Genomic DNA, 23,639 nt, shown 5'->3' on the forward strand with positions numbered 1-23,639 from the left:
GGGTCACCCATTGACTTGTATGGGCAGGCAGATGTCAGCAGAAATGTGTCCGCTGACACCCGCCTGCCATCCGATCTGACAAGATCCGCTGAAAACAGACGGATGGCAGTAAAGCACCGCTAAAATGAGAAGTGCTTTACTGTGAACGTACAGGCAGCCCCAATGTGAAAGGGGTCTAAAACATATATCCAGCTCATTGCCTCGCAGTCCCCCTACTCCATTTCATACCTCCCCACCCCATTTATAACAAATTACCTAAATTTTAACCTTAAAGGAGTTGTAAAGGCAGAAGGTTTTTTATTTGAATGCATTCTATGCATTCAAATAAAAAGCCTTCTGTGTACAGCAGCCCCCCTAACACTTACCTGGGGTCCATCTAGTTCCAGCGATGTCCATGAATGTCTCAGCCATCCGAGATTCTCTATCCTGATTGACTGAGACACAGCAGCGGCGCCATTGACTCCCACTGCTGTCAAAGTCAGCTGGCCAATCAGGGGGGAGAGAGGGGCAGGGCTAGGTCTGGACACAGTGTCTGAATGGACACAGGGAGCTGTGGCTCAGCTTGGGTGCCCCCATAGCAAGCTGCTTGCTGTGGGGGCAGAATCACAAAAGAGAGACCTGAGAAGAGGAGGATCTGGGCTGCTCTGTGCAAATCCAGTGCACAGAAAAGGTAAGTAAATCGTGTTTATTTTTATAGAGGAAAAAAATTAGCCTTTACAATTACTTTAATTCAAGCATGGTTTTAGTTGGCCTGGTGGTGTCATGAGTCAATCCTCTTCTCCAAAGGTAGTGGATAATTTATTATTTTTTTTGCAACACTCAAGGCTGCATACATAATGATGTGTGAGCCGTGTTCAGTACTGTGTCCAGACTGGCCTAATGACGCAGCCCTAGGGAATGTGTCAGTGACAGCCTGGGCTCACAGAAGAGAACTGCTTGCTGCTGGCCATCATTCAACCTAGAAGTGGGCAAGAAGTGGTGTACAAAGCAAAGTAAAATAAAAATTTAGACGGAGCCCACATGACCAATTTGGGGAGAGTTCATCTGTGCTTGGACCTGATGTAAAGAGCCCAGTAAAATATTAATGCTGGTTTTTCTTAGATTTTCAGAGGATAGAGCTGCAGCTTAAGACACAAAAAATTATTCACTGAAAACCTTTAAAAATGTAACTCCTCCAGAACATGGGTTCATGGTTGCTACCAATATAATATTTGAAATGCAATTGATTAATATGGACATGTTCAATTCCATACTGCCACTTTTATAGAGTATCCATTTTGGTGTACCAATTTATCATTGACTGCAGTATCCCCCCCCCCCCCCCCCATCATGCCCACGGTAACACATATCTTTATAGTGCTTTTATTTTACCTGGTTATAGCCGTACACTTTATCACTAGCAAAAGGCATTTCTGCTTTTTTATTACATTCAAAGCAGGTAATCGTTCAAAAGGCCTAGAACAGTTTTCTGGGTTGCTTTAAATGAAAAAATAATTAAGTGACAATCTTTATAAAGATCTCATGCCATTAAATGCTGGGAGATGCAATTGCATTGTGATTCCTCTTCCATTGTGCAGTTTTATGGCATGGAAATGCATAGGTAGAGGGGGAGGGGGACTCTGTGGGACCTTTCTTGTAACCTTTTTGTACAATCCACTTAGAATGTATTATCGTTTGATTCTAATATTACTTATTTTATTACTCCTGTGACAATATTCTATAGAGGTACGTGCTTAACACAGTACTTGTCGCATTTGTTTAAGAGGTAATCTTCTTTAGGCTGGGTTTTTGAATACATTTCTAAGCGTATGTGGTGCGGTGAACAATATGAAGGTTTTATAGTCATGATAAATCATCAACATTTTTTCGTATATGTTTCTCTGCAGGCAATAAAGACACATACCCTCAGTTTTTAGAAAATAAGCCCCTAATTCATTCCAGCAATAAGCCCACCCAGTTATAAGAATTATTATTGAATATTAAAGTCATCTTTACTCTTTTAGTAAAAACGTATCAACTGCTTATATAGGGTATGACTAGCCTATGAAAAACGATCCCTACAGTGAAGTATTATTGTTTACTGCCTTATTTTGCTCTAGGATCTTGCCCTTTACTCCGATAATATTATTATAAAAATGTTTTCCTACTTATAACCCAACTTTGGCCACATGAAAAATAATCGAAGCTGATGACTCATGAAGACTTTATAGCTTGTTGCAAGTGGATAGGATAGCACCATGCTCTCTGGTCCCGCGGGTTGTTGGGTATGCCTACCAGCAGTCACGTCCAATCCATAAGACGTGGTTGGTTGTAATGCAGTTACTACAGTACAGTTACAATAATTTCAGCAGGAGGGGCGGTAACAGAACAGTCAGAGATCGGCATGAAGAGTGATTTCAGCTGACCGGCTGTGACATCCGGAACCGGCGGGGAGGAAGATAGGACCATGGGGAGTAACCTTTATATTACTCTAGGCTAGCTCATTTTCTTGCAAAAAAAAACAAAATAATACATTACTTCTTTATTAGTCAGCTTTGATTATTATTTTTATTTATTTTTTTGTGACTGGAGTTAGGCTTTAAGTTTAATAGTTCCACTAAATTACATTTCTCAGCCAATTGTTCACTCCAATGAATTTAGCTGTCTTATCAGTTTTAACATTTTTTGTTTCTTTAGGGCTTATATTTACATTTGTTAAGATGACTTTAACCAGATTTATTGTCTTATTTACATGACAGCCAAGGTCCTATTTTAATAAATAGGATCCAAGGTAATAACTATCATAATCAGAAATAAAGCGTTACTGGATCTACTGATTACCAACAATACAGACCTGATTACGGATATAGAAATACAGGGCAATTTAGGTAACAGTGATCACAGGTCAATTGGCTTCAGTATAAATCACACAAATAGGAAACATAAGGGGGAAAAAAAATCCTAATTTTTGCTGACAGTCTACTGACTGGAATGGTACCAGGTGACTGGAGAAAAGCCAATGTAGCACCAATATTTAAAAAGGGCCCAAAATACATCCCTGGGAATTACAGACCAGTTAGCCTAACATCAATAGTATGTAAACTCTTGGAGGGGATGATAAGGGACTATATACAAGATCTTAGTAAGGAGAATGGCATCATTAGCAGTAATTTTGCATGGATTCATAAAGAATTGTTCTTGCCAATCCAATCTATTAACCTTCAATGAGGAGGTGAGTTGCCATCTAGATAAAGGAAGGCCTGTGGTGTATCTGGATTTTGCAAAAGCATCTGACACAGTTCCCCATAAACATTTACTGTACAAAATAAGGTCCGTTGGCATGGACCATAGGGTGAGTACATGGATTGAAAACTGGCTACAAGGGCGAGTTTAGAGGGTGGTGATAAATGGGGAGTATTCGGAATGGTCAGGGGTGGGTAGTGGGGTGCCCCAGGGTTCTGTGCTGGGACAAATCCTATTTAATTTGTTCATAAACGACCTGGAGAATAACTTCTCCGCAGGTTGTGGAAACCTTGCAAAAAGATCTGAACAAATTAATGGGGTGGGCAACTACATGGCAAATAAGGTTCAATGTAGAAAAATGTAAAATAATGCATTTGGGTGGCAAAAATATGAATGCAATCTATACACTGGGGGGGGACCTCCTGGAGGAATCTAGGATGGAAAAGGATCTAGTAGATGATAGGTTCAGCAATGGCATGCAATGCCAAGCTGCTGCTAATAAAGCAAACAGAATATTAGCATGCATTAAAAAGGGGACCAACTCCAGAGATAAAATGATAATTCTCCCGCTCTACAAGACTCTGGTCTGGCTGCACTTAGAGTATGCTGTCCAGTTTTGGGTACCGGTCCTCAGGAAGAATGTACTGGAAATGGAGCGAGTACAAAGATGGGCAACAAAGCTAATAAACGGACTGGGAGATATTAGTTATGAGGAAAGGTTGTGAGCACTGAACATATTCTCTCTGGAGAAGGGAAGCTTGAGAGGGGATATGATTTAAATATACAAATACCATACTGGTGAACCCACAATAGGGATAAAACTTTTTCGTGGAAGAGAGTTTAACAAGACTCGTGGCCACTCATTAAAATTAGAATAAAAAAGTTTAACCTTAAACTACGTAGAGGGTTCTTTACTGTAAGAGCGGCAAGATTTACCAAAAGCATATAATATGAGGTCAAACCTTAAGGCTGGGTTCACACTATTGTGAATTGGATGCGGGTTCTCTGCATCCAACTCGCAATAGCAGGAGATTTTGACCGGCTCTCTATGGAATCGGTTCACATATCTCCGCTGTGGCCCCAGGGCAAAATTGCACAGAGGCCCTGTACATCTTTTGGTCTGTTTCAGGTCCGAATTCAGCCAAAAATTCAGGATGAAATCTGACCTGAAACGGTAAACAGGGACACACCGGACCCCTGCTGTGAGCAGCAAGAAAAGATAGTGTGAACCCAGCCTAAAGGTGAAAATTTTCGTCCAAAGAATTTTCGTATGATTTTCATTTCCACAGTTGACGATTCCCAATTTTCTTACGAAAATTCCAGAAGGAACAATCTCCAAAATGTTTCTCGTAGGTGAACAGAACAAACAATTTTCGTTTAATGTGTACCATTGTCATACAATTTTCGTACAAGAAAAATCAGAAAACAAAGACTGCGCTTGATCAGAAACAAAAAAAAGCCTTAGTCATATGAGAATTTTTGTACGAATTTTTGTTCATCGGTTTCAATTTATTGTGAAATATCAAGGATTCTTGTTATTATATATATATATATATATATATATATATATATATAGTTATTGTGTACCCCACTTAATTTGTTTGCAATCAGGCAGGCCCTTGCATTACATGGTTTTGGTAAATCTAAAGGAAATCAAACAACAAAAGTTGTATAGTGTGTATCCAGTCACTGCTCAGACTTGTTGTGTATGTAAATTTGAACCTAAACTCTGCTCCAAAATGTATGTTGTATACGGAGTAGATAAGGAGAGCCATGCTATATGAACCATATTATGAAACATTGTTTATCTGCCAATCAAAGGCCTACATGACATTGAATCCAGGCTGGTTCATTAACTACTTGCCGACCACCCACCGCAGTTGTACTGCGACAGTTTGGCACGGCTGCGAGAATCGCTGTCATTGTACGTCGGCTCCTTAAAAGGCTGTAGCAGGCGCGATTGCCATGTCCTCATAGACGATGCGTGTAGCCGAGATGTCCGCTGGCTACCTGCGATCGCTCCTCACAGAGACAGAATGGGGATCTGTCTATGTAAATGGACAGATTCCCGTTCTGTCAGGGAAGTAGAGAGAGATCTGCTGTTCCTAGTAATCAGTAACAGCTTTCGCTCCTCGTCAGTGCCCTTCCCCCACAGTTAGAAACACCTCCCTAGGACACACTTAACCACTTGATCGCCCCCTAGTGTTAACCCCTTCCCTGCCAGTTACATTTACACAGTAATCCGTGGCTATTAGCTCTGAATGCTGTATAAATGTCAATGGTCCCCAAAAAAAGGGTTAAAACTGTCAAATCTGTCTGCCACAATGTCCCAGTCCTGCTAAAAATTTCCGTTTACCACCATTTAGTAGTAAAAAAAATAAAAATAAAATAAAAATGTCATAAATCTATCCCCTATTTTGTAACCGCTATAACTTTTGCGCAAACCATCAATAGACGCTTATTACGATTTTTTTTACAAAAATATGTAGAAGAATACATATTGGCCTAAACTGATGAAGGCTGTGATTAACCCACGTGGTTCCAAAATTGTTTTTTAAATCTATTCAGCAATCCATACAGCTTTTTTTCTGTCTCTGCAAATTCCTGTTCATGCTTGTACTGATTTGTCTACTTAATTACGGAGCCATCAGATTATTATTGCATGCTATATTATTAGCTCATTATCTCAAAACATCCTATATTACACCACAACCAACAGTTTCCAAGGAGTGCCTTATCCGTTTTCCCGATTCCACATCTCCACTATAGAAACTCATAAGCCAGACTACACATTTGGGTTTAAAGCCTTGATTTCAGCATCCCTTTAATTTCTTCTCTATAAAGTTTATAAAGAGCGATACATTTCATGGGAGGAGACCGTTTATCAGAAACTATTGTAAGTTTAAATCACATTTATGCGTTGGAAGGAGGGATAAATCTGCCGAGATTAGAGTGCCTCCGCCGAGTCCCTTTTTTACTAGCCAGATTTATGCAACGCAAACTCTAATTAATATGTTCCTATAAAACAGTTTATCAGCCCGCATGTGTACATAGAATATCTTTAATGCAGCATGGACAGTGTTTAAATCTACATCGGTATTGGTGAGATTGGTGTGTGATAAGTGATTGCCATCATTCGTATCCTGTTATAGAACGATCTGTCACATCGCTTTTTTAAAACCTTCATGATAAATGTTATAAATGTTTTCAGTGTGATTTAATGAAAAGAGATGAATACCAGCAGGGAGACTTTAATTTCCTGTATTTCTATCCTTAAGAGGAAGCCATTCATCAGCCTGTAAGTTACAAAAATACTTCATCAGACTTATCAAAACTTGAACATTGAAGTTAAGAAATCATTTTCTTTTTATCTGCTACACTGTATTGGAATGGTTGAGAATTCTTTCTGTGTTAATTTAGGCAAATTGTATTTTATAACCGATGAATACAACAAAATAGTAACGTTACATTAAAGACAAAGGCTTTTTTTTTTACCTTACTGCATTCTATACAGTAAGGTAAAAAACCTTCTGCATGCAGCTCCCCACGCAATCCCCCTTATTTATGTGCAGTTCCTTTTCCATATTTTGTCATGTTATAACCAAAAACATAAATGTATTTTATTGGGATTTTATGTGATGGACCAACACAAAGTGGAACATTAGTGAAGTGGAAGGAAAGTGATAAATGGTTTTCAACATTTTTTTCAAATAAATATCTGAAAAGTGTGCCATTTGTATTCAATGAGTCAATACTTTGTAGAACCACCTTTCGCTGCATTTACAGCTGCAAGTCTTTTTGGGGATGTCTCTACCAGCTTTACACATCTAGAAAGTGATATTTTTGCCGATTCTTCTTTGCAAAATAGCTCAAGCTCTATGAGATTGGATGGAGAGTGTCTGTAAACAACAATTTTTGTTTACATTTTGCCACATTCTCAATTGGATTTAGGTCAGGACTTTGACTGGGCCATTCTAACACATGAATATGCTTTGATCTGGCTGTATGTTTAGGATCGTTGTCCTGCTGACTCTAATGTCCCATACACACGATCAGAAATTGCATCAGCAAAAGTCCGATGTGAGCTTTTGGTCGGAAATTCTGACGGGGTGTATGCTCCATCTGACTTTTGCTGGCGGAATTCTAACCACAAAAGATTGAGAGCAGGTTCTCAATTTTTCGGTGGGAAAAAGTTCAGAGTGGAAATTTCGATCGTTGGTACCAATTCTGACGTGCAAAATTCCTACGCATGCTCAGAAACAATTTTGACGCATGCTCTGAAGCTTCGATCTTTCGCGGCTCGTCGTAGTGTTGTACGTCACTGCGTTTTTGGCGGTCAAAAGTTCAGACAACTTTTGTGTGACCGTGTCTATGCAAGCCAAGCTTGAGCGTAATTCTGTTGGAAAAACCATCCAAGATTTTTCCGCTGGAAATTCCGCTCGTGTGTATGGAGCCATAGCAGGTTTTCTTCTAAGATTGCCATTTATTGGCTCGATCCATCTTCCCATCAACAATGACCAGCTTCCCCTGTCCCTGCTGAAAAAAAGCATTTCTCATTTGACCAGAGCACCTTCTTCCACATGACTGCTGTGTATCTCACTTGGCTTCTCGCAAACAGCACTTCTTATGGCTTCCTTTCAACAATGGTTTTTCTTCTTGCCACTCCATAAAGGCAGATTTGTGGAGGGCACAACTAATAGTTGTCCTGTGGACAGATTCTCCCACCTGAGCTGTGGATCTCTTCAGCTCCTCCAGAGTTACCATGGGCCTCTTGGCTGCTTCTCTGATTAATGCTCTCCTTGCCAGCCTGTCAGCTTAAGTGGACGGTCATGTCTTGGTAGGTTTGCAGTTGTGCAATACTTTTTCCATTTCCAGATGATGGATTGAAAAGTGTTCTCTGAGATGTTCAAAGCTTGGGATATTTTTTTATAACCTAAACTTGGTTTGAACTTCTCTACAACTTTATCCCTGACCTGCCTGGTGTGTTCCTTGGCCTTCATGATGCTGTTTGTTAACTAAGGTTCCCTAACAAACCTCTGGGGGCATCACAGAACAGTTATACTGAGATTAAATTACACACAGGTGGACTCTAGTTACTAATTAGGTGACTTCTGAAGGCAATTGGTTCCACTAGATTTTAGGTAGGGGTAACAAAAGGAGGCTGAATACAAATGCGAAATGCCACACTTTTCACATATTTGTAAAAAAAAATTGAAAACCATTTATCATTTTCCTTCCACGTCACATTTATGTGTTTGTGTTTGTCTCACATAAAATCACAATAGAATACATTTATGTTTTTGGTTGTAACATGACAAAATGTGGACAAATACGTTTTCAATGCACTGTATTTAAGCCTGATCTCAATCCAACAATATGCATTGCTATGGGGATACTTGGCGGGGGCAGGAGCACTAGTGGGGGATTCGAGAAGAGGAGGATCAGGGCTGCTCTGTGCAAATGTATAACATGTTTGTTATTTAACAGCCAGCCCAAATGAAGGAAAGATGGGGGAAGGGGGTGCCAAATTAGCAGCCAATTATATATTTTTTTAATTAAAATAACAAACATGTTATACTCACTTGTTTTGTGCAATAGTATGGCACAGGGCAGTCTAAACTTCCTCTTTTGGGGTTCCCTGCCGGTGATCTTGGCTGCTCCTCTTATGTGTCTGCCCCACCAACAAGCGCTTGCTATGGAGGCAGATGTGCAGGCTTGGTCCTGAGCCAGGCTGAGTGCACTCGTTGACACAGCACGGCTCTGCCCCGCTCTCTGCTTACAGGTTTTGACTAATAGCAATGAGAGCATTGTCTCTCTCTGCTTGAAGTCAAGCTTGTGAGAGCGGGGAGAAAGGAGAGAAGACCGGCACATAGGCACAGCACTGAATCGATATAGGACACAGGTAAGTATTGGGGGGGGCACAGCAAGTGTCAAAAAGTTTTTCACATTAACGTAGGGAATACATTAAGGTAAGTAAAAGTTTTACCTTTAGAACCACTTTAAGGGTCAAAAAATCATACTTCCTTAGCTGTTTCAATGGTCATACGCTAGAAAGCAACTGTAGAGTTCACTAAATGAAACTGTAAAGCCTCGTACACGCAATCGGATTTTCCGCAAACAAAACCGTGACTTTTGTCTGAAGGGCGTTGGCCCAAACTTGCCTTACATACACATGGCACACAATTGTTGGCCAACAATCACGAACATAGTGGCGTACTGCATGGTTTTTCAGCTCTTTAGCGCCACCCTTTGGGCTCCTTCTGCTAATTTCGTGTTAGTAGAAGTTTGGTGAGTGTTGATTCACACTTTTCAGTTCATGTTTTTAATCTCGTACTTTTCAGTCAACCAGACAAGTTGCGAAATCGGAGGAGATAACGTGTTATTTATTATTGGCCTTGGAGTTATTGCTTTGACGTTATTTATTTTTTGGTTGAATAATGATTTGATTTGTTATATTTTCAATATTTTTGGATGTATAGAATGCACTTTTTGGCTAATTTCTATTGGCAGATAGCATGTCTAATTTTATTTATTTTCTTTTTTAATGCACAATAAAAGAATAATACTTGGCTATGTGTTTTACTTCAAATTACAGTTTGGAAGTACAGAAGGCAGTTACATTTAAAAAAAAATACATTGTAAAATTAACAAGGGACACCAACATAGTTGTATCTTTGATTTTAAAAATTACAGGATAATGGTGTTCAGGTAACTTGCCCAAAAAAAAAAAAAAAAAAAAGAAAGCATAATAATAATAATAATCTTGATATCACTAGAAAAAAAAAGCCTTTGAAAATTTGTTTGCAATAACTCCATCAGTATCACCAGCAAAGCAGCTTCATTATTATCCCATTAAAGAAGAAGAGAATGTGCGCTGCATTTCGAGATTTCATAATTTGCCACATCACGAATGACAATTCTCCATTACGAGCGCTAGTGTACAAGACACCGCTTCCGGCTCGTCCTTGCTTCCAAGCATGCGTGTTTGTACTTTGGACTTTTTGTGCGACGGACTTGTGTACACACGCTCCGACAATCTGACAACAGATATTTATCTGTGGAAAATTTTTAAAACTGCCATCCAACATTTGTCCACGGAAAATTGGCTAACAATTGTCTGATGGAGCATACACATGATCAGATTTTCCACCAACAGCCTGTCATCACACATGTCCTGTCGGAAAATCCAATTGTGTGTACTGGGCTTTACAGATAACATGGGGTGGGGCCGGTGATATCACTTCTGATGTCTCGTATACATGGAAGTTGGTGAGGAGGCGATCCATCAAGCTCTTACTCGGTTATGCTGAAAAATTGTTTTTAATGCGAGTGTAAATCAATATTTTATTAAAAGTGGAATCATAAGGAATATTGTGCTATGAGCTTCTGTTTATATTTGAGAATATAATGGAGGCGTGAGGAGTGGGTCCAGTTAGTCCCAGCAAGGGGATCCCTGGTAAGACAGACTGTAGCAGGTGGAAATACACAGGACCTAAAGACCCAATTGAGATTTAAGGGCATTTTTTCACCTTATGGTCATATCTTAAGATAAGCAGCCATTTCACTCACTAGTGGCTGATAGTGGATATTCGTTGTATTTTGGCACTAAGAGAGGATAAGAGTAAACTGAAAGTTTTTTTTTTTTTCACTTATTGCGATATTCAATAAGTGTTTTTGAATAATAAATTTTTTTGGACTTTGTTTTATCATTTATCTCTGGATAGAGCACCGGATGTGGACATTATATATTTGTGCAATATAATGCCGCGTACACACGAGCGGACTGTATGGCGTACTTAGTCCGTCATACAATCCGACGGACAGTCCGTCATACTTTCGACTGAACGGACTTGACCACACACGGATGCACAAACAGTCCGTCGAAAGCTTGCGCGATGACGTGTACAGCACGTACGACGGGACTAGAAATAGGAAGTCCAATACACAGCAAAGCACCCTTCCGCCGTGTAAATCCTTTCTGGGCATGCGCCATTCTTAGTCCGTCGAACTAGCCTACTGACGAGCGGATTGTCCGCTGAAACCAAAGTACGACGGACAGAATTTCGAAAAATCCGAAATACTTAGTACGCCAGACTGCACGCTGAAAAAGTCCGCTGAAGCCCACACACAAGCGGACTGTCCGCTGAAATGTGTTTCGACGGACTAAGTACGCCATACAGTCCGCCCGTGTGTACGCGGCATAAGGAGTGTTTTTTGGGTCCAGGCTCCATGCACACTGAAGTTCATAAACGGATGTTTTTGGGAGTTTGGGCATTCTTTTTTTTAAACAACCCATAAACTCCCCTCTACATTATGTTATCCTATGTGTCCATGCACACATGGATGTTTTTGGATGTTTATCAGCAGTGGAGTTTATGGAATGTTTTCTGAACGCCATAAAATCGCATTCAAGAGTTGTTTTTCTGACCACAAAAAGCGACATAAACATCGATAAACGCTCCAAAACATGGCTCACCAACGCTTTTTAACGTTTTTGATCCATTGAAAAAAAAAACGCTAAAAAACATTATTGCAAAAAACGTTAAACTTTGAAAGACTCACTGCAAAGCTACTGGCGTTTTATAACATTATTTTAACATCCAGTGTGCATGGAGCCTAATATATTACATCATATATTTGTTTGCACATTTGCTGTAGGGATTCACTGCATGTGGTTATGGTGTTCAAGATGAGTGCACTACCTTTTTATTTTATATATATTTTTTCATATATATGTGATACACATTAATTGTGGAACAAGTACACCATTTACTTATATATCTATCATTGGTTTGCAGTGTTTCAGTTCACGCATTTATGGTTGCGTCTGTTCACTGGGAGAATAAAAGCAACTAATCATATAATAGCACATAAATCTTTTTATACATTATAACAGAAACTCAGCTGCCAGTGGGACTACATACTTGTCACCTGTTTGCATGCATGGCAATTTATTTTTATTTTTTTATGTATGCTCCTAGAGGTGCTTGGAATTCCAGGTTGCACTGGTGTGCAAATAACAGATTTTCCAACTGAGAACCTGGACTTACCTTCTAACTAGGGATGCACCGATACCCTTTTTTTTTTATTGGCGAGTATGAGTACCGATACCAAGTACCTATACTTTGAGTGTGATTTGTGCCTATACAAAATGAATTGGCGCAGATCGCAGTGAAAATATTTGCATGCAATTTGAACAGGATTGTGGTGCAATTCCTGTCCAAATCGCATTGTGGTTTCCTTATCGCTCCAGGAGCTGAAAAGGAACCTGTTTTCCTGGCATTTGGAGGTACCTTCCATGTAGTGCCACTGATTAAAGCAGCTCATTACTGGTCATTAAATGGTAGCATTTTTCTGTGAGTCCAGGGCCTCCTAATGATATCTCGCCAGTAGGAGGGTCCTTGATGTTTTACCTGGGCTCACAGGAAATGGCCTGGCTGTCAATTAAACCAGAAGAAGTCTAGTGGGTGAGAGCCGGTTCACACAGGGGCAACACGACTTCCAACGTGACTTTTGGAGGCAACTTGGACACGACTTGTCAACACGACTTGGGGCGGGCGACTTACAACACGACTTTACCCCCGACACCCCAGGCCAGGCGACTTTTGCGGTGGCCAATCAGAGAATGAGCTTGCAAGGGGGAAACTCCACGCCAAATAATAATAAAAAAAAAACAGCGTGTATTCCCCCTCCGGGAGCATACCAGGCCCTTAGGTCTGGTATGGATTTTAAGGGGAACCCCCTACGCCGAAAAAACGGCATGGGGGTCCCCCCCAGATCCATACCAGACCCTTATCCGAGCACGAAGCCTGGCCGGTCAGTAAAGGGGGTGGGGACGAGCAAGCCCCCCCTTCTGGACCGTACCAGGCGGCGTGCCCTCAACATGGGGGGGGGGGTTGGTTGGTGCTTTGGGGAAGGGGGACCCCAAAGCACCTTGTCCCCATGTTGATGAGGACAAGGGCCTCTTCCCGACAACCCTGGCCGTTGGTTGTCTGGGTCTGCGGGCGGGGGACTTATCGGAAATCAGGAGCCCCCTTTAATAAGGGGGCCCCCAGATCCCGGCCCCCCACCCTATGTGAATGAGTAAGGGGTACATCGTACCCCTACCAATTCACCTGGGGAAAAAATGTCAATAAAAAACACAACACAAGTTTTAAAAGTCATTTATTAAGCAGCTCCGTGGGTCTTCTTCTGATGTCGGGGGTCTTCCGATGACTTCTCCGCTCTGTTCGGCCTCTTCTCCCGCTCTCTGGCGTCTTCTCCCGGGCTCCTCCGCTGTCTTCTTGCAGCTCTTTTACTAGCGGAGGAGCCCGGTCTCCTCCGCCCTCTGTCCTTCTTCTCTCTTTTTTCTTCTTCCGATGTTGACCCGACGCTGTCTTCCGCTGTACTGGCTTGTGCGACGTGCGTGGCGATTTATATAGGTATGGGGTGTGGTCACCGGATGATGTCACATGGTGACCCCGCCCCTTTATGACGTCAGTCTTGGGGCATGCTGGGACTAGGTAGGGGTACGATGTACCCCTTATTCACATAGGGTGGGGGGGGCCGGGATCTGGGGACCCCTCATTAAAGGGGGCTCCCGGATTCCGATAAGCCCCCCGCCGGTAGACCCAGACAACCAACGGCCAGCGTTGTCGGGAAGAGGCCCTTGTCCTCGTCAACATGGGGACAAGGTGCTTTGGGGTGGGGGGCCCTTTCCCCAAAGCACCAACCCCCCCATGTTGAGGGCACACGGCCTGGTACGGTCCAGGAGGGGGGGCACTCGTTCTTCCCCACCCCCTTTCCTGACCGGCCAGGCTTCGTGCTCGGATAAGGGTCTGGTATGGATCCGTTTTTTCGGCGTAGGGGGTTCCCCCTAAAATCCATACCAGACCTAAGGGCCTGGTATGCTCCCGGAGGGGCAACCCACGCCGGATTTTGTTAATAAATTTGGCGTGGAGTTCCCTCTCGAGAGCTGATAATTCTGTGAGAGTCACCTCAGTATAGATGGAGACCCGACTTGGAGGCGACTTCCATTGAAATCAATGGGTACCAGTTGCTTAGAAGTCAAGTAGTACAGGAACCTTTTCTGAAGTCGGAGCGACTTCAGTAGTGTGTATTAAGACGGCTCTCATTCACTTATATTGATTTTTACATGTAGCGCGACTTGAGGCGACTAGGGACGACCTGAAGTCGCATTTGATTTGGCCCTGTGTGAACCAGCTCTGAGAAGACTTACACTGTTTTTTTTTTTTGTTTTTTTTTATATTTTAACTTTTTATAGGAACTTTTTTTTTTAAGATGGAGTTCAAGCATTTTCACTATAATGAAAGTACATGGAGGACTTTCTCTTCCTTTTACTTAAAATAGCAAGGAAAAGATCACAGGCAGTATCTCGTAGCTTGTTAGAGTGATTCTCCGCTGTCTCTCATAATGCTTCTTGATTTGGGCTCATCATGCATCTCTCTCCATAATGATATCTTGATTGGCTGCTATCACCTGGATACGGCAGTGCAGAGCATACTTCTATACTCTGCAGCCTTCAATTAACTAAAGAAAACACTGAACATAAGTGGTTGATAATTCCTGTATTTGTAGAATGTCTAGATTTGGAATCCTGGGTTGGTATAGTACTGGGAGTGGTGAGCAACTGAGCATACTTACATTAACTATCCACTTCCCGAGAACATTTTCCTTACACAATTTGCACATTATTAGTAGATAAAAGCTGATTTCTTTTTAAATCTCTCTGCCAAAGATCTTTTAAATGGACTAGTCCTAGTTTTCTAGGCTGAGAGATCACTGCATAGATAAGGAATTGAGATGAAAGATCTTTGCGGGTCCTATCACCACGCGTATGATACCAAAATAAAAGGCAGTTGATATCTGGACTACTCATATTTTTTTCAGATTTGGTTACCACCGAGGAGAGGTCAGTATAAAAATATAAATAAAAGTTTGGATTTATTCATACTCCTATTTTGAGCTGTAGTGGAGTTCCAGAGTGACCATATTTGAATATCCTTAAAGTGGATGTAAACCCTTACATATACCCAGTGAAGTGACTGGCCCCAGGTGATACACGGGGATGAAACAAATCCTCCTACATAAGTTGTACCTGTTTATTTGCAGTCTTTTCTACATCTGTTCAAAGTCCAGAATTTATAAAGATTGTCTGAGTTCAGAAAAAAAGGGGTGGAAAGCTAAAGTTACACTCTGCAGCGCTCCGTGAGGAGGGCTCTGAGAGCTGGTAGAGGGAAGGGGACCCATGCTCCTTCACACAACACACAAGACCAGAGCTGAGGCTGTCAATCACAGGCTAGGTGTTGGAACTCCCTCCCTTGGTACCTTTTTTCTCCTTGGTGTCAGGAAAACTTGTCAGAAGTGATTCATGCTGATAGCAGAGGAATGAAGAAGCAGACAGAAGAGATACTTAGTACTCTGAATTGAGACAAGTACACACTATCGAGGGATATGCTTTGTTCATATTTCATGTCTGAGGTTTACAACCACTTTAAAGTAGGATTAATGGCAAAACCTTTTTTTTTATGTTGGATAGATTAGAGGAGGGTTATAACACCTGTCAGGTTTATTTCTCCATCTGTATCCCATTGGGGGCATTCACTTTCTGTCCTATAGCCACAACAGGAAGTAGAAGGAAATCCTTTGTTGACATAAAGGTCATCAGAACTAATGTCCCCATTGGACGATTTCCCCCCTATTCCTGTTCTGGTAACAACCCAAAATTTGGGATTTTGTTTCACTTTCATTAAAGAGGAAGTAAACTCTCCAGCTCTGATGCTTCTTTTCATTTAGTCCATTATAATAAGTAATTATAAAACTATAGCCACTGTAATCCAGCCCAAATTGCATATTACTTACTGTTTAAAGAAACTTTAAAAAACTTGTTTCCAGGGGTAAGGCATCACCATCTTAAAGCGAGGTTCCACTCTAAAGTGGAACTCCCACTCACTGGAACCCTCCCCCCTCCGGTGTCACATTTGGCACCTTTTCGGGGGGAGACAGGTATCTGCACCCACTTCGGGGCATAGACTCCCACGGGAATCTATGCCTCTTCCTGTCCCGGCGCGTTATCTGCTGGGACACACACGGGTCCCAGAGACAGCGAGGACCATTTCTATTGCGTTGCGCGACTCGCGCATGCGCAGTAGGGAACCGGGAAGCGAAGCCGCAACGCTTAACTTCCTGATTCCCTCACCTAGAATGGTGGCGGCAGCTGCCGAGAGCCAAGTGATTGATCGCCGACATCGCTGGATCCTGGGAAAGGTGAGTGTCCATTTATTAAAAGTCAGCAGCTGCAATATTTGTAGCTGCTGGGTTTTAATATTTTTTTTACAGTGAAATCCCTCTTTAAGTATTGTTTTCTGAGTCCACAGTGGAGTACATTACCGCCCTTACATTGAGCACTTCCTGTACTGTTAACCAAGCCTCCTTCTCAATCCAACGTTTCTATGGCAACCCTGCTCCCCTGCTCAAAGTTGACTTGTTTTATTTCATAGTATTTACTTGTGCTGCTTATCTAGTGTTTGCCTGTGTGACTCCTATCAGCTTCAGCTGATAAGACTGCAGTTATTTCTGTCCCATGCCCTGCTTTACACTGCATGTGATGTCACATGGGGTGTAGGAGGAAGCTCTGAGTGATTATGCAGCCTCCTGGGAGTTCAGTGTTGTGTGCTGTAGGAAGTCCTGATAACAGATAGATAAGACAGAGAGTGTGCCGTAAATCAGGGGAAATCTGGGCATGCTCAGTGATGTCATTCTAAAGAACAAAAGGGATTACAATAATACTAAGCAAGTGAGGAGTCTACAAGCAGTGATCATTAGGGTTTTGTATGCTGCTTTACATGGGACAAAGTTGTGGGGGAGGGTTTACAACCACTTTAATATTGTTAAACAGGACAAATAGAGAGGGTGAAAAATGTCATTTATCATTTTGGCATTATGACATGCAGAGCTGTAGAAAAAAAAAACAGTGTGTGTGTCCAGGTTATTTATAACTGAATATACCTCAAGTAAAGCTTTTTAGTCATTTCACTTGTTCCACAAAGCTGAGTATGATTATATCTTATCCAGTAAAATCTCAATTTTCATGCAAGGTCTGCTTGGAGTCGCAGCACATTTTCAGATATTGTATTATGTCACATTATTATATTTGTGCTGTCATGCACCAAGGATCACACCATCACAGTATCTCACCATCAGCTGTTTCATGCTGGAATGCTCCTCCGTTTCCCGCCCTGTCGTTGGCTCTTTATGAACAATCTCCACTCGGATGTCGTTTTTGGCAGATACCACGCCTTTTAGATCTGATGAAAAATTTACAGCTTCATTAAAGCAAATATGTTTGGCACAAACCTAACGTTTATCATTCTTCATGAAAATGTCACTTATGCTTTGTTTTTACTCTACGGGATGCTGGACTGTGATCTAGCCCAGCGTATCCTTGGCTATGGTAGAATGGCCTGTTGTTTTAATTGCTCTATACATGTCAGAATGAATATATGGTATACACATGGAAGATGCATTGTAAAATCATGGTACATACATGTCAGATAGATCTAAACCCATGTAAACAAGCACTTTTTATTAGGCAGGTAATTTAAGTATAAAGTAGGCTGTAGCTTTATAGGTATCTGGGTCCTACACCAGGTCTTATATATAGGTGTATCTCATAAAATTAAAGTATCAAAAAGTTAATTTATTTCAGTAATTCAATTCAAAAGGTGAAAAATCATATTTTATAAAGCTGTGATATATTTTAAGCTTGTTTCTTTTCATTTTGATGACTATGGCTTACAGCTAGTGAAAACCCAAAATTCAGTATCTCAGAAAATGTGATTATTACATACATTACATGTGAATTATATATGTACATGGACATATTATGGGGGCGCTATGGGAGGGAGGGGGGACTACTAGCACAAGTGGAGAGGGGGGTCTGCACTGAGGGGGGTCTATGCTGATGGATGGGGGGCTGCACTGAGGGGGGTCTATGCGCATGGAGGGGGTAGGGGTCTGCACTGAGGGGGAGTCTGCTGATGGAAGGGGGAGGTCTGCACTGAGGAGGGTCTATGCTGATGGAGGGGGGTTCACTGAGGGGGGAGTCTGTGCTGATGGAGAGGGTAGGTCTGTACTGAGGGGGTCTATGTTGATGGAGGGGGGCTGCACTGAGGGAGGGTCTATGCTGATGAAGGGGGGGCTGCACTGAGGGGGGTCTATGCTGATGGAGGTGGGGGCTGCACTGAGGGAGGGTCTATGCTGATGAAGGGGGGGCTGCACTGAGGGGGGTCTATGCTGATGGAGGTGGGGGCTGCACTGAGGGGGTCTATACTGATGGAGAGGGAGGGCTGCACTGAGGGGGGTCTATGCTGATGGAGGGTTTCATTGAGTGGGGTCTATACTGATGGAGGGGGGCTGCACTTAGAGGGGGTCTATGCTGATGGAGGTCTGCACTGAGGGGGGTCTATGCTGATGCGGGGGGTCTGATGGAGGGGGGGTGTATATGCTGAGGAAGAGGGGGTCTGTACTGAGGGGGGTCTGTACTGATGGATGGGGGCCTATACTGCAGGAGAGGGGGTCTATACTTAGTGGAGGGGGGTCTGTACTGAAGGGAGACTATGGTTAGTGGAGGGGGGGTGACACCAATTTTTTACGGCACCGGGTGACAACAACCCTAGTGATGCCACTGACTTCATGCTTCCCTCTGCTGACCAGCTTTATGGAGATACTGAGTTCATTTTCCAGTAGGATTTTGTACCTGCCCACACTGTCAAACGTACCAATACCTGGTTTAATGATCATAGTATCACTGTGCTTGATTGGCCAGCAAACTCGCCTGACATAAACTCCATAGAGAATCTGTTGGGTATTGTCAAGAGGAAGATGTGAGACATCAGACCCAACAATGCAAACAAGCTGAAGGCCACTTGGCTTCCATAACACCTCACCAGTGCCACGGGCTGATCACCTCCATACCACACCGCATTGATGAAATAATTTGTGAAAAAGGATCACGACCAAGTATTGAGTGCATACCATACTGTACATGGACATACCTTTCAGTAAGCCAACATTTCTGTATTAAAAATCCTTTTTTTTAATTGGTCTTATGTAATCATCTAGTTTTCTGAGATACTCAATTTTGGTTTTCACTAGCTGTGAGTCATAATCATCAAAATTAAAAGAAAGAAATGCTTAAAATATATCATAATATGTGCAACACATCTATATAAAATATAATTTTCACTTTTTGAATTGAATTACTGAAATAAAAAGGACATTTTTGATGATATTCTAATTTTGTGAGATGTACCTGTGTATGATCTTTATTGCATGTTATGAACAATACAACTAGATGAGTGGGCACGCCCTTATTACACTGAGAAGATTGTTTAGTAGAAGACTGAGCAGATTGGGTCACTAAGATAAGGGGTTCTCCCAAACAATTTCATCAATGCCTAAATTTTCCTTTGCTGGACTACAACACATATCCCTCTTTCCTCATCTTCGGAACATGGAGGGTGGGTATATGTAGTCCAACAGGGAAAAACTCTGGGTTGACAATATTGCTTGAGTTTTCAGTGCAGCAGAGGCAGCATTGTCAGCTCAAAGAGGAAGTTAGGATCTCACCTTAATTTTGGCAGACGAACAGGCATTTTCTGTACTTGCTGTGCATATAAGAGGCAACTACCCCAATCTATAAATAACCTTTATAGTAAGGTGCACATGGAAGGGGTTTAGCACATTATAAACAATAAAAAAAATTCCCAGCACACCAAAGCCTTGTACACACAATGAGACTATCGAACCAATGATCGTCCATTTTTTTTTTTTGCATTCTAGTCTGATTATTGAAAATGCAGAGGTTACTCAATTTACAAAAAGTCTTGTACAACAGGCTACAGCTTTGTAAGGGAGGAAATGTGTTGTGTTTGTATTAAACTTTACTTGTTAAAACGAAGATTGTAGGATGGTATCGCACAAGATAAATGTACGTGTTCGTCTCTTCAAATAATTTCAGATGAACGGTCATGATAAGCTCTCGAAAGCGGTGTACTAACGATCAGATTATCTTACAATCGATTCAAAAAGTTGTATTTTTCATACAATTTTTTGATCGTGTGTACAGGGCTTTACCAGCTTGTCTGCAAAAAAAAAAAGATCCCTGTCTAACAGTGTATGTCAAAGCCAGAGGGTTTGGACCGGCTATGCACGGTTTGAATCTTGGCCGGTTGGGCAGGAACCGGCCAGGAATCTAATCATTAATGGGCAGGCTCAATGTACCAAGTACAAGTACTAAATATGTGTAATTTTATTTATCATATTTTTTTGAATTGAGTCTCCAGTCTGTACTGTGTATTATACATTTTCTATGTGCTCTTTGTGTGTGTGTGTGTGTGTGTGTGTGTATATATGTATGTGTGTGTGTATATATATATATATATATATATATATATATATATATATATATATATATATACATACATACATACACATACACACAGTATATGTGACCTCTATTTTATATAGAGAACTGATGAGGACTGGTCTAGAGCCAAAGAGAACAAATTATTCACCACATGATATATCTCCATACTAGCCATTCCTCTCCTTGTTGATCATGTTGGTCTACCTGTTTGTACAGACTTTGTTCTTGTTTTCAAGGCTCTGATGAAGGAGGTTATCCTAGAAACGTGTCAGCCTATTTTTAAGCAATTGCCCTTGTATGGGCATGTCCAACTTTTAACCTTTTTAAGTGCATATTCTATAACCTAATCTTTACGAAACTTAGTATATATGTATAATATATTTTATGTATGTATTTTATTGTACATGAATAAACTGTATGACTTTGATACAATCGTTTGATCACGCGCCTTACATCCACCCTTCCCACACTGAATGTACCAAGTTGATTTAATCGATCAACTTGGGTACAACCAGCCTGCTCGATTCACTTGCGATTATGGCGGGAAATGGCAGCGTCTGAATCAGTGCAACGCCACATTTGTGGCGCTGCACAGATTCCAAAAAGTAGTTTCTGTACTACTTTTGGCCATTTCGGGGTGCGATTTCCATTGACATCTGTGCAGAAACCCATGTCTCCAAAATCGCCTGTGAAGTCGGGACTGACATGCAGGAACTAAATTGTTCGAGTTCAGCTGAACTTTCATTCCTGCAGTCAGTATGAACAAGAGCTAAAACCATAAACTGACAAACTAGCATGACCATGTACAACCTTAACCTGGGGTATGGCAGCAGCAACTGTGTTAATGCCTATTTGTATGTGTGGTAGAAGGTCCAACTGCTTTATTTAAGTAGATTTCATCTTACATTCCTATAAAGCAGAGATGAATGGAATGACAAAAAAAAAAGTGCTATTGTAAGGAGTGATAACCCCTGTGATAATCTTTGTGAATTTACTTTCACAGTGGAAATACCTTAAAAAAATAAAATAAAAAATGTTAAGATTAAGCTGATACGTGTAGGAATGTAATTAGTAAGGTGGAAATAGATTTTTTGATCGTAAAAACAGTTTGCACATGGTAATGAAAATGCTGCAAGTATGCTTTTGTGAACCAAGCCTAGCGTAAGAGGTCAGCAAGTTGACAGGCCAGTAATTCTCAGGCTTTATGTGACCTCTGACTGCAGGTTTATTATAAGTCTGTCTTAAAAATCACAACACATATCTCCACATCCATCCTCCTTAAAGCTGAACTCCAGGCAAATCACTAAATACACAGATGTGATACATACACGGTAATAAAGCTGTTCTAATTTCCAAAAGATGTCTGTCTGGTCCTGAGAATCACATAACACAGCCATATCTGGCAGGCAGGAGACCTGATTTTTCTCTGCTGAAATTAAGTCATTCCCACAGACTGTAACTGGACAGTGAAAGAAGAAGTAGCAGACTGATGAGCTCACCCCTCTAATTCTGCTCTCCTCTTGTATCAGTGTGTTTAATTGCACTGCAGCCCACCTGATTGGCTTCTGGTGCTGCTTCCCCTCCCCCAGGAGGAGGGGCTGTGTGGTACATGAACATGAACCAAATGTAGGTTAGCGTAAAGGGTTATGGTTAGGATTAAGGGTAAGAGATGAGGTTTTTATTAATTTATTGCATTTAAATAAATACATTCCTGTATTGATAAACACAAAGCTGTATTAATTTGTTTCTTTTTTTTATTTGCCTGGGATTTAGCTGTAAACATTAGAGACCTCTGGATCATTCCTGGAAAAATATTTCAAATACAATATTTTTTTCTCTGATTCTGCATTCAATTATTATACGATTTTCTACTAAAAGTATGAAACAATGACAACATATCTACTGTACCTTATTTATATAAGATGTATCAAAATATTTTTAGCATGACCAATTTATTTTGCTCATACTGTGATTTAACAACATGCTGGTAAAACACCCAATGATATGAGCATTCAATGCCAGCATTGTTTAAATAAATCAATGGTTCCCTTTAGAAACTGATTGCACTCAATGATCAGTCCTCCAATAAAGGCCCATTTTTACTGTAAAAGGAATGCTGGTGAAAAATCGAATCAGAACTAACCAAATTGATTTATTTTCCTTTTGCTGTTTGAATGCTTGTTTATGATCATTTAAAACAGGTGACTCTATGATTAATCAATGGCTTATCATTAGGAGTATTGCCAGTACAGGCATTGAAAACTATACCACAAATATTACAGCTAAACCTCATTTAGATATTAAAACATTTGACAGCAAAGGTCCGACGGTCAATTTAATCATGTGTGGGCTTCATTGGACCTTTGGTGTTGAAAAATCAGATGGACTTTAGATTTAGAACATGTTTCAAATCTCTCCAAGCCGGGTACTCCGCTGAAAAGTCAGTCGGGAAGACCATCGGACCTAGTCTGCCGGAATGTCCAGTCATGTGTACATGGCATAAGAAGTAGGGTTAATATTTACTTAACCCCCACTCTACTTTCTGAGGCACCCCCCACAGCTATTTAAAAAGAATACACTTTGATCTGGGCTTCTAGCTCATCTGACAGTTCCACCTCTTTTCTTTAACTGGTGGTGGTGGGTGGTGGACTGCTGCTGCACTTTAGTGCAGTAATAGAACAAACCCAGGTTACTATAATGATGGCAGGTCTGCAAAAGCCTGGACCCAGAGGAAGCTGGGGTAAACAATGTTGCCATCATTCAAGCTTGAAGACTGTTTACCTCTAGCAGGGGGGAGGAATTACTGTAGGCATAGCTCTGGATTCAAGGTAAGTTTTGCAGCAAAAGCAGCTGTTTTTTTTGTTTACGTTTAAGACGCTACATCTTTAACTTGTTTTGCCTTAGGTCTGTTTTTTTTGTATTTTAAATGCACCAACTGTAAACACCTAGATCTGTCTTTGTATTATTTACTACCTCTCTGTGAGCATTC

The 23,639-nt window shown here is 41.2% G+C and overlaps 1 protein-coding gene across 4 annotated transcripts in view; it reads right to left on the minus strand.

Annotated features, from left to right (window-relative positions):
* The window catches only part of KIRREL3 (kirre like nephrin family adhesion molecule 3), a 1,324,921-nt gene that overhangs the window by 33,150 nt on the left and 1,268,132 nt on the right, over positions 1-23,639 (minus strand). For all 4 annotated transcript variants that reach the window (XM_077457844.1, XM_077457843.1, XM_077457846.1 and 1 more), the window contains one exon: positions 17,419-17,528. In XM_077457844.1, coding sequence (XP_077313970.1) covers positions 17,419-17,528 — 110 coding nt within the window. The remainder of the gene's footprint in view (positions 1-17,418; positions 17,529-23,639) is intronic.

This window comes from Lithobates pipiens, unplaced genomic scaffold (genome assembly GCF_037356315.1).
Source record: "Lithobates pipiens isolate NorthernLeopardFrog02 unplaced genomic scaffold, aLitPip1_a1.2 Scaffold_27, whole genome shotgun sequence".
NCBI lineage: Eukaryota > Metazoa > Chordata > Amphibia > Anura > Ranidae > Lithobates > Lithobates pipiens.